The 12,661-nt window shown below is 47.1% G+C and overlaps 2 protein-coding genes and 1 long non-coding RNA gene across 3 annotated transcripts in view; 2 read left to right on the plus strand and 1 right to left on the minus strand.

Annotated features, from left to right (window-relative positions):
* LOC306815182 overlaps positions 1-12,661 on the plus strand; it is a 152,501-nt gene that overhangs the window by 110,038 nt on the left and 29,802 nt on the right. The window lies entirely within an intron of this gene.
* Positions 1-12,661, plus strand: part of LOC306815179 (class I histocompatibility antigen, F10 alpha chain-like) — a 181,250-nt gene that overhangs the window by 69,884 nt on the left and 98,705 nt on the right.
* On the minus strand, positions 11,487-12,511 carry LOC306815195 (class I histocompatibility antigen, F10 alpha chain-like; the record flags this gene model as incomplete). Its single annotated transcript, XM_079331813.1, is given in 5 exon segments — positions 11,487-11,536; positions 11,634-11,738; positions 11,831-12,103; positions 12,253-12,436; positions 12,440-12,511. Coding segments are annotated over 5 exon segments (684 nt in total).

Here is a 12,661-nt window from a genome sequence, read left to right on the forward strand (position 1 = left end):
GGTGCGGCTGAAATGGCACAGGTCTTCCCCTGGTACAAAGTGCACAGAAACCCCAACTCCCCCAGTATCGGGAATACAATTGCTGACTACGCAAAAAAATGTCACAGTGGGAAGATTTTTGGACTATTGTATGTGCAGCTCGTTACACGGGGGAACAGGTGGATACAGGACGCTTCAAGGCACATCAGACCATCTTTGTCATGAACACATGCAGGGCAGCCCATACTGACCAGTCCATTGTTCTTTCATCTGTGGGAGCTTGTTGAGGAAACGCCCCGTGACTAGTAGTCATGAGAAACCAGTCCTGGTAGGCATCACCTGCAGAACAGTCACTTGGCGTTCCTCCCATCCCTGGGCAGTGCAGGCCTCAGGCGAGGGTCGTTGGGCAGAAACAGACGAGAGGCTCAGACGGACTCTCACAGGTCATCTCATGGTCACCTCATGATCAGGATCCTGTTACAGTCATGGTCACGCTGTGGCCATCTCTTGGTCACCATATTTCATGCCCATGGTCATCTCACAGTCATCATCATGTCATGGTCCCTGTCATGGTCATTTCTTGATCACCTCATGGCCATGGTTGTGTCATGGTCGTCTCATGGTCACCTCATGATCCTGGTCACCACATGGCTGTGTGGTGGTCATTTGATGGTCACAGTTCTCTCATGGTCATGGTCAAGGTCATGGTCATCTCATGGTCACCTCATGGTCATCTCCTCATCACCATCATCTCATGGTTTTGGTCATCCCTTTGCCACAATTATATCACAGCCATGGTCATCTTGTGGTCACCTCATGGTCATCTCCTGACCCTCATCATCTCATGCCCATTGCCATCTCACTGCAATGGTCATCTCACAGTCATGGTTGTATCATGGTCATGGTCATCTCCTGATCAGGATCAATCTCATGCTCATGGTCATCTCATGGTCACTCATGGTCAACTCATGGTCATCTCATGGTCATGGTCATGTCATGGTCATAATCATCCTCATATCACCTTCAATCAATGGTGCTGGTCATCCTGTGACCGCAATTATTTCATAGGCACGATTTTATTGTGGTCACCTCATTGTCATCTGCTGACTCTCATCATCTCATGCCCATTGCCATCTCACTGCAATGGTCATCTCATGGTCACCTCATGGACATCTCAAGGTAATGACTGTGTCATGGTCATCGCATGGTCATGATCATCTCATGGTTGTGATCACCACATAGCCATGGTGTGTTGTGGTCATCTCATGGTCACCTCTTGGTCAAAATCATCTCACATTCTAGGTCATGTCATGGTCGTCTCAAGGTCAAGGTCATAGTCATCTCATGGTCAGAGTTATCTCTTGGTCAGTTCATGGTCAGAATCGTGTCATGACCTTGATCATTTCATGGTTGTGGCCACAGGCATGATCACCTCATGGCCTAGATCACCACATGGTCATGGTTGCATTGTAGTCATGTCTTGGTCACAAACATGTCATGGTTATGGTCATCTCATGCTCATGGTCATCTCATGCTCATGGTCATCTCATACTCATGGTCATCTCATGGTCACAATCATGGTTATCTCCCTGTAATGGTTAACTTATGATCATGTGTGTGTCATGGTCAGGATCATCTCATGGTCATCTCATGGTCTCAATCATCTCATTGACCATGCTTATGGTCATCTCACAGTCATGGTCATCTCATTGCAATGGTAATCTCATGGTCATGGTTGTGCCATGGTCATGGTCATTTTATGATCATCTCATGTTCAATTCATTTCCCACAATCTTATCATGGTCATGTCTCAGCTGTGGTTGGGTCGTGGTCATGGTTATCTCCTGATCACAGATATCTCATGGCCACCACACAGTGATGGGTCATTTCCTGATATTCATCTCATTGTTATGGTCATCTCATGGTCACGATCACATCATGGTCACCTCATGGCCATCTCATGGTCACAATGATCTCATTAGCATGGTCATCTTATTGTCATCTCTTGGTCACAGTCATCCCATGCTCACAGCAATCTCACATTCATGGTCATCTCATTGTAATGGTCATCTCATGGCTATGGCTGTGTCATGGCCACAGTCAGGGTCATTGTAAGCTCATGGTCATCTCATGCTCATGGTCATCTCATGATCATCTTGTGGGCAACTCATGGCTACGATCATATCATGGTCATGTCATGGCTGTGGTTGGGTCATGGTCACAGTCACCTCATGGTCACAGTAATTTCCTGATCACCTGGATCTTGTGGTCGTGGTCATCTCGTGGTCATCTCACAGTTACCTCATGATCATGACCACAAATGGCCATCGTGTGTTGTGATCATCTCATGATCATCTCTTGGTCACAATCATGCTCATACACATGGTCACCTCACAGTCATGGTTATATCATTGTAATTGTCATCCCGTGGTCCTGGTCATCTCATGATCATGGTCATCTCATGGTCACAGTGATCTCATGGCCATTTCAATGTCATGGTCATTTCCTCACCACCATCATCTCATGGTCATTATCACAGTCACGGACGTAATTCTGTCAAGTTCATATCATAGTCATGGTCATCATAGGGTCACAGTTATCTCAAGGTCATGGTTGGTTCATGGTCATGGTCATCTGATCACAATCATCTCATGCTCATGGTCATGGTCCTCTCACAGTCATGTTCTCATGCTCATGGCTGTGTCATGGTCATCTGATGGTCACAATCCTCTCATGGTCATTATCATCTCTTGGACATGGTCATAGTAATGGACATTAAATGGTCATGCTCATCTCATCTCATGGTCAGCCAATGGCTACAATACTGTCATGGTCATCTCATGGTCATGGTTGTATCATGATGGTCAAGGTCATCTCATGATCATCTTGTGGTCAACTCATGGTCACAATCATATGATGGTCAGGATCATAGCTGAGTCATCGTCATGGCCATGTCATGGTCACAGTCATGGTCTTCTTGTGACCATGCGTAGCAATGAGGAAGAAAGACACACGGACTTGCTTGCTTGGACCAAAGATCATTTATTGTAACCAACTGAACCTTTTTATACTTGAAACTTAACCCAAACTTTACTGAAGCAAACACGCATTGGTTGCCTGTCACTGTGGTGTCACTGTTGACGTGTCCCTTTACCCAATCAGCTCTCTGATCATGTGCTGTCCATGCATCTCCCCAGCCAATCACTGTCTCACACATGAGGTGACCACCAACCCACTCTCCAGCCATCTGACCCACAGCTGAACCCTTCCCAGAGTTCATTTGGGTGAACAAAATTGAACAGAAGTCAACAGGATTTAACAAAATTTTAAAAGGTCCTTATTCTGTATAACTTTTCTTATTTCCTACAATTATGGTCATCACCATCATCTCATGGTCATGATCATGCTAGGCTTGGTTCAAATAAAAGACTAGATAACCTCGGCTTAAGGCTGTGGGAAAACCCTTTACAGAGAGAGTGAGTAGAAAAATCACCCCCAGAACCCTCCTGTTCAATATGTTAATCATTGCCAGAATGTTCCCTGTTCTCTTTGTTGTCATTGGTTCTTTCTTGGTGCAAAAATTTTAATATTCCCAACCACCCTTCCCTACTGGATCCCCTCTCTAAACTCCACCCTAACTTGTCCCCTCCTCCAAGTTTATAAATATTCCTGTTTTGCCCCGGCCCTTGCTTTTTTGCCATCTTGCACAGAATTAGCCTCCCTGTACCACCTTTCTTGGTTCATTCAATGTAAGCTGCTTGGCTTGCAGTTTGTTATTTTTGTATTACTAAACTTTTTAGTTCCAGACCAATCGAGTCAGGTTTTCTTTCTGCACAAGGTTGCCAAGTTCCGTGAAGCCACTGATCCTAATATCTGGGCCAGGATCAGCAGCAGCTTCACTTGGCACCCGAACAGGGACTCCTGAAATACTCTGGGGAGCCGAGAGCAGGACCTGCCCTTCCTGGCACCAAATCAAGACTCTGGGAGCCGTTGAACACTGTGGAGTCAGGAGGAGACAGCCTCAGTGTTTTCACCTTCAGAGAAGGTAAGAGGAAGGGCGACATCCATCCCATCTCCTCTTTTCCTCTCATCTAATTTGGCAGTTCAATTTCAGTTCATCGATGGGTTCCCAGATGTCTGTAGAGCAGAAGGACATCTAAAGGGATTTTAAATTCAAACTGGCTTATTAGGAAGGAAATTTGAGAATAAGGAGGTTCAAAATTTGATCCTATTGGCTTATAAATCCACTCCAGAGGCTACCAAAGACAAGCTCTACCTGATGGACATTTGGGACTCAGTTGGGAGGAAGCTGTATAATTCAGCTGCAAAAATTATTGTCTTTCAAAAAGTAAATGACATGGTCAAATTGGAACAGAAGGAACAAAGCATGAGGAAAAATTTATTTGGAGGACTGAATGAAGCTAAAAATTTGGATGAGCCCAGTACTGCCAATCTTGCTCTCTCCTTCACCCTCTGTCCTGCGACTGAACCTGATAACAGACATGGGCTGAGATGGTTTCTGCCTGTGCCCAAAGCTGGCCCAGGGAGTTATGCAGCTGTGCTGGTGACCCCGCCGTGCTACATCCATTGTCTTTGAACCCTCCACCATGGACCGCCGATGGCAGTGCACAGGTCATTGTGGAACCACCCCCACTTTGTCCCTCCAGTGCCCTCATGTGCTCCTGTCTTAGGTTGCAATGAAGGATGTGACCAAAAGTGTGTATTCTATCACCATCTGCTAAAACCATGTGGGGCAGTGTTCCTTATCTCTGTGGGAGATATTCTCTGCTAATGGGTCATCTGTTAAAAAACAGGTGGAGCAGTCATCGTTATTTTTTTCCACAACCCAGCCTTCCCCCAGGGAGATATCATCTGCTAAGGGGCCATTGAGTCCCACTATAAAACTGATAAAATTACATCCTCCTACTGGAAGATGTGCCAGCCAGGGGAAGGAGCCAACCATTTCCTACATAGATAAAATCTGAGATTTGGATCACCAAAGCAGCGTTTTTTCCAATTGATTCCAGAGGGAAACCAGACCTTTCCACATTATCCCTGGGCCTTCAGAGGAAAACTGCACCTTCTACAGGAGCACTGCTCCAGCTAAACCACATCTGCCACTGCAGGAGGATGCAGCCACCATTTAATGGGACTGCTGCCAACACCCTGACTGACAGTGTCAGGTTGTATTCTGACTCGGTCAGTGTTTTGGGATTGCTCTTTGTAACACTGTATTTTTATTTTAATTTTCTAAGTAAAGAACTGCTATTCCTATTTCCCACATGTTTGCCTGAAAACCTCTTAATTTCAAAATCATAATAATTTTGACAGAGGGGATTTACATTCTCCATTTCAAACAGAGGCTCCTGCCTTTCTTAGCAGACACCTGTTGTCCAAACTAGGACAGCTCCTCATCCCCTTTACCCTCCTAACACCTTGCAGTCCCATCCAGTCAAAGCACCCATGGCTGTTACCCCACTATCTGCCCTGCTGCAAATGGCGGCCATTGTGAAATCACAACTAACACCCTCGGACAAAGACCTGGTTTGTCAGGTGTCCCCACCTCCAGCCCCTCCTGCCAGTCCTCACTCTGTCATGGCTCAACCACCACCCTAAGGGGTCATCCAATCCTGTCCCTGCCAGAAGTTGCACTGATTGCCATTCCCCTGGGAGGAGACCAGAACAACCCTTAAGGTGGTTCCAGTAGGGTCCATCCCCAAAATGTCAATGTCAGATTGCCCTGGCCTGCACTGAGGCCTGGCAAACCGGCCAACCCAAGAGACAAAAAGGTGCTCATTGCCAAGGGCTACTCCTGCAGATCGTCCTCCTCTCCCTTCTCTTCCAAGGAAGACCTCTGCTGGTTGAAGTCAAGGAAGAGAAATTGGGGAGAAATTAAAAGATTGGCCCTGAAGAAGGGAGAATGAGATTCAGCTTCTAGACTTGACATAATGCCAATAAGGTAAAACAGGAGAGGCAACTCACACTGAGAGGTTTGGGCATTTAGTGAAATAAAGGAACTATGAAACGCAGGCAGAGATCATGCCCGGAGCTCTCCACGTTTTACAAGCTGGTTTCAGCAACTTTTGCCGTGCACATCTTTACTCCCCATGACATAAAATACTTAATGGCATTGCTGCTACCCCCTACCAAGATTTTGCTATGGGAGTTGGGGTGGAAGAGACAGTTAAATAAATTGCTTTCTGGAGCATGGGCTGGCATTACACTTGCCCAATTGGCAGGGGAGGGAACTGACCCAGACCAGCAGGCCTGAGATTTGCAAAGACCAGTGTTAAATGACATGATGGAAGTGGCTAAAAAGACCTTTTTACAAGTACCTGAGGCCAGTAAGCTGCAATTGAACTTTGCTGTTATAAGGCAAGACCCTACAGAGCCTTATATGACTTTTCTGGATAGGGTTAAACTCACTCTTGATAAACAAGTGGCTGAGGACCAGGTTTGGGAAGCTGAAACAGCTAGCAGTGGTCAATGCTAACCCCAAATGTAAGTAGGGCTTAAAGACTTTGCCCCCTGACCCTGAGCCCACCATCCCCCAGATGGTGGGGGCTTGTAATGAGCTGGATACTCCAGAGCATGTTGCCTCCCTCCAAGGAAAAGTATTAGCCAATGCCTTGATTAAATCTCAAAAGCGTCCTCAAAGACAGCAGAACCAAAAGCCAGGTCAATGCTTTAATTGTGGCCAAAATGAACACTGGGAAGGAACTATTGCAAACCCAAGAAGAGAACTCTGAAAAACTTGGTGACTGGAATAAACCAGGCCAGATACAAACTCTTGTCATCAAGTCCAGGTACATTGCTGCAGCCATGAGGAAACTCCAAGCAGAGCACAGGACAGTGGCACGTGGGGACACAAGAACCCCCATGGCTGAACACTGGCAAAACAGACATTGGAACCCACCAAACCTCTTTTTGCAACACCTCCTCAGGGACCTGCCTGTCTCAGTACCGTGCAGCTCGACTGGAGCTGTCACCTGTGTGGTCAGTAATGATAACTGATTTTATCCATCTCATTATCTCTACAGGCCAGCTAAAACCAGAACTGCAGACAAGAAGTTTTCTCATTATTGGACTTGAGCAATGTAACATTGAAGGTTTTTATGTGTTGCCCACTGTTTTAACAGTTACCTCTAATCAAGAAATCAGAGTGTTAGCTAGGTGCCCTAATCCTCCTTGTTTATTTCCAAGGAAATACCTTTCACTCAGGCTCTCTTGTTGCCTATGGTTAATGATGACACTGACCACATTGCATGGGCCCAGCAGATTGGCCTGGGAAAAATCAAAATCACCTGTGATGTCATTTACATGGGGAAAACCCTCATCTGTATGGGTCTTTTTGACATGGGAGTAGACATGACCATTATCTCACACAACTCACCAGAGTGGACTCTTGTTTCTTCACTCAACACACTTGTGGGAATTGGGGGGCACAGCAACACAATGAGGAGTTTACATCCTGTTTCTTTTAAAAGACTGTGGGGCCGTGTGGCCACCACCAAGCCATTTATTATTAAAGACAAAGTGCGTGTTTGAGGTAGGGATCTCCTGTACCACTGGGGACTGAGACTCAAAACAAATTTTTTGCAAGGACCGCTGATGAGCATGGTGCTGTAAAACTCACCTGGACCTCAGGCAAACCCATCTGGGATTGATCATTGGCCCCTTCCCATCAAAAAGCTGTCCACACTCAAGTCTCTGGCTTGTGAACAACTGGAAAAAGGGGCATATTGTCCCTACAAATAGTCCCTGGAAAATCCCCATTTTCTTTATCAGAAAGCCACATAGTGAGAAGTGGACGCTGCTTCAAGACTTGAGAAGAGTAAATGGAATCATTGAGGAGATGGACTGTTGCAGACAGGATTGCCCCTCTCTTAACGTGATCCCCAGGGACTGGTTGTTAATGATTATTGATCTGAAGGATTGCTTTTTCAGGATCCCTTTATATCCAGAGTTTGTGTCAAGATTCTCCTTTTCCATTCCTTCCATCCACCAACAGTCACTGCTGAAAAGGCACCATAGGACCGTCCTGCCACAAGGGATGTGGAACTCCCCAACAATGTGCCAATGGTACATGGCAAGGATCCTTTCACCCAAGAGAAATTTCCCCCAGGTAATGATACTGCACTACATGGATGGACCTCAGCAGCTACAGCAAGCCTGGATAAAATGTTCCAAATAAAACAGATTTTCCTGGCTGCCTAAGGCAGACATCAGCTACAAAGTGATTAAATGCAAGCAAGGCCTAGGCTTAGGCTATCAGCTCTTCTGTGATTTCATTTTGATTGCAGCACTTCCTTAGCCAGAAAGAAAGAGATTTGGGAGTGCTGCACAGGAATTCTGCAGGCAACTTTATTTCTATGGAGGGACCCAGCAGCAAATCCAAATAGGTAGAATATCAAAGGGGTTTTATAGGGTTGGGGTGGCTTCAGAAGTGGACCAATAAAATTAGAGATTGAAAAACTATCCAACTACTTTAAAGTTTTAGGTGAGAGTGACCAATTACTTAGAAGGAAAAAAGACCAGTTAGAACACTAAAAGATAACACGGGAGTCTACAGGGGGTGAACATTTCTCTAAGGAAGGATTTCTTACCTAAGGGGTGAGTTTCCAAGGAGGCCCTGAAGGGGTATCTGAATCATCCACAATGGATGACATCCTGATTGCCTCAGAAAAGGAGACCACTCTGGAACTTGTCACCACCGACATTTTGGAGGAGATCCATAAGTCTGGTCTACAAGTAGCCAAAGATGAAGTGCAGTGATCCTCCCCTTGCAGGTACCCAGGGTACAGGCTCACTGTCACACCACAGATCAGCCACCTGCAGGAGGAACTCACCACCTTACACCCTCTGCAGAAACTCAATTAATGGGGTTAGGACCCTCCCTGGAATCACAAACCAGGATTTGGCTCCTTTATTTGATTTATTAAAAGGAAATATGGACCTAAACTCTCCCAGAGACTTCACACCAGATGCCAGAACCGGGTTGGATAAAGTGGCTACAGCACTTCACACTCACCAAGCCCACTGACACCACCCAGAGTCACATTTTTGATTTGCTATTTTGGGAGAACGGCCACATTTTTATGGTTCAATTTTTCAATGGAAAAAGGACTTGTCTGTCCTTTTGTTAATTTTAGAATGGATCTTCCTATCTTATCAGATGCCCAAAACAATCACTACTTGTCCTGAAATCCTTTCTCAGCTGATCATGAAATCCCAATCCCAAGTTTTAACCCTTGGCAGAAATTATTTCTCTGTTATGTTTATATTCATTACTTCCCTGTATTTAGAATTCTTAATTCAGCAACCTGAGGTTTTTCAAATTGCTTTAGCAGCTTTTACAGGACAAATCTCAGTTCATTTTCCAAAGCATAAATTAATACACCTTCCTTTGAATTTTACCCAAAAACCCCTAGAAAGCCACACCCCTCTTAATGCTCTTTTTTTACAGATGGCTCCAGCAAATTGCATAAATCAGTTATCACCTGGAAAGACCCTAACAGTGATAATTTGGAATCAGACATTGAACTTGTAGAAGGATCAACACAGATTGTAGAACTTGCAGTGGTTGTCCGTGTTTTCTCAAAGTTTTTAATTCCTTTTAATTTAGTTACAGATTCCTTTTATTATGCAGGCATTGTGGAATGAGCAGAAGGTTCCCTCCTCAAATTTATCACTAATGAAAACCTATACAATTTGCACAAAAGTTTAATTTTCTTTTTTAAGAAAACAACCTTATTTTGTCACACATGTTGGTTCATGTACCAACCTACCTGGAAGTGAATTCAGGGCTGAAGGTAATGCCCATGCTGATCACCTCACCACGCCCATTCAAACCACCCTTCCAAATTTTTGTGAACAAGCCCATTTAAGTCACTCTTTCTTTCACCAAATGCCCCATCCCTCATAAGATCTTTTAATCTAACTAAAGATCAGGCCCACATGATCATCAGCTCCTGTCCTGATTGCCAGCAACAATCCATTCTCTCAGGGGGAGATGGTGTAAACCCCAGGGGACTCAATAGATGATGGTGATCAGGAAATGACAATGAGATGACCATAAGATGATCAGGACAATCAGATGACCACATCAGGGCCACCTCAAGCCCACGGCTGTGCCATGGCCAACCCATGGTCATCTCTTGGTCCAAACCATCTCATGGGTCTGTGGTTGTGTCATGGTCATCCCATGGTCATCTCAGGGTTGTGTCACTCATGGCCACTCTCATCTCATGGCCATGGTCATGAGCAGGAACCTCTCTGAGATCCCAAACCCCGATTTTGGGGCACTCAAGGACAGATGGGGACAATGAGGCCTGGCCTGATCCCTCCCCCCATCCCACTGCCCCTCCAGGAGCCTGACACAGCCAAACCCTCCTGGGGACACCTCGGACATGGGACACAGAGTGGGAAATGAATCCTGGGGGATGGAGTCAAGTATGGCTGGCAAGTCCCCATGTCAGTCCTGGTGTTCCCATCCCAATCCTGGCGTCCCCATTGTAGTCCTGGTGTCCCCATCTTGTTCCTGGTGTCCTCAACCTGTTCCTGGTGTCCCTATTTTCATTCCTGGCTCTCAGAGAAGAACTGACAGACACTGGAGGAGGGAACCTGGATTTTTTGCCCCAAGCAGGATTTATTGCCCAAAGCAGGATAATTTCACACCAGAACTAAAGCATTGGGAATGTTTGTGGTGCTTGCCTTTAAAGAAGCCAAAATGAGAAATTGATCCATTAGCAGGAGCTGTGGGTGGGTAAAAACATGGGGAGGAGCTCTGCTGGAAAGCCTCAGTTTCCTGGGAACAGGAAGGGGCTGGATCAAGCTCTGTGGATTACTCAGGCAGTGATTGCTGCTGGGATGAGAGAGGGTCACTGTGTCACCCTGTCCCTGTCCCCATCCCACAGGATGGGTCTGGCTGGAGCCCATGGAGAGCAGGAGCTGCTGCATATCCAACCGGATCCTGCCCACTCCTGCTCCATCCATCCCACCCAAACCCACTCTGGAATCCAAACCTGATCCTGCCTCATCCATCCCACACCAATCCTGCCCTGTCCACTCATCCATCCATCCATCCATTGATTATCCATCACCCACCCATCATATGTTATCTATCCATCCATCCATCCATCCATCCATCCATCCTACATTTTCCATTCATTCATCATCCATCTATCATTCATCCCCCATCCATCATCCATCCCAACTGATTCTGCTCCAGAAGCCAGCCCCAATCCCACTCCACAATTCCAACTGATCCTGCTCTGGACCTCTCCTCTGGTCCAGAATCCCTCTCTGATTCCAATCTGTCCATCCTGTCCCAATCCCCCTCTGGAATCCCACCCTGACCCCGCTCCGTACCTGCAGTCAAGCTGTGGTTCTCACGTCATTTCCTGCAGAAAGAGAACATCTATGAGATTCCAGCACAGATGACACACTGGGATTAACCCCAGGATACATTCTGGGATCCACATGGAAGGCATGCAGAGCTGGATCCATCACTGGAACTCAACAGCTGCCATGTTGTATCCATTCATGTCCCTCTTCCCTGTGGAAAAACAGTGGGATCAGCGTCCGTGGCACAGGATTCCCAGAACGGTGCTGGGTGGATCTGTGCCCCTTCCTGACCCCCATCCGTGTGTTACCGGATTGGCGCTTCCAGACGACAAATCCAACGAGGACAATGAGGATGATGATGGCAACAATGGACACAGCGACCACCACGATGAGATTCCCGCCAGATGTCGGCTCTGGGAATTGTGGGATGGTGAGGAGGAGGAGGGGAATCCCCATCTGGGAATTCCAACTCCCCAATTCCCACATTCCACATTCCCAGCCTCACCCCAAGCGAAGATCCCGGGCTCCGACATTCCGGGATGCTCCACCCGGCACCGGTACTGCTCCCGCTCCTCCGGCCGCGCCTCGATCCTGGCCCAGGTGTGGAAGGTGCCGTCGCTGTTGGGAACGACCCCGCCCCACTCCGTCTCCTGATCCCGGATTTCATCCCCCTTCATCCAGTTGACCGCGATGGCCTTGGGGTAGAATCCGTACGCGTGGCAGGACAAGATCAGCATCCCGTGTTCCTCTTTTCCAGACGCATGGACATCAGGGGGCTCTGGAATGGGATAACAGTGAGAGACATCCATGGAATTCCATGGGAATGGGATGGGGGTATGATCTGCCCATGGAATTCCCACAGGAATTACCCTGTTCCCAAGTCCTCCATTCCCAAATCCCACATTCCCACAGGAATTCTGCTCCCACCTTTGCGGTCCAGCTCCTTCTGCCCATATCCGACGTATTTCTGGATCCACTCCAGGCATTCATGCTCCAGGTAATTCGTCCACCTCTCAGCCTCGTTCTCATCTTCCCAGAGCCTCCTGGTGACCTCAGCAGTGCTGTCGGCCGCCACGAATCTCCTGGATTCCAGGTCAAAGGAGATGTAATCCTATCCATCGTATCCACCCCGGTAAGATCCACGGATGCTCCCGTCGGACAGGAGGTCACAGCCGCAAATTTGCATCCACGTGCGGGATCTGGGGGGATTGAACCCACAGAGACTCATGGAATTGTGTCCCAGCCCCACAGATCCCCATCCCAGCCCTATAGATCCCATCCCAACCCATGGACCATAACATATCCCACACCAGCCCCATAGATCCCCGCCCCATGC

Source organism: Erithacus rubecula (assembly GCF_903797595.1).
Source record: "Erithacus rubecula genome assembly, contig: scaffold_105_arrow_ctg1, whole genome shotgun sequence".
NCBI lineage: Eukaryota > Metazoa > Chordata > Aves > Passeriformes > Muscicapidae > Erithacus > Erithacus rubecula.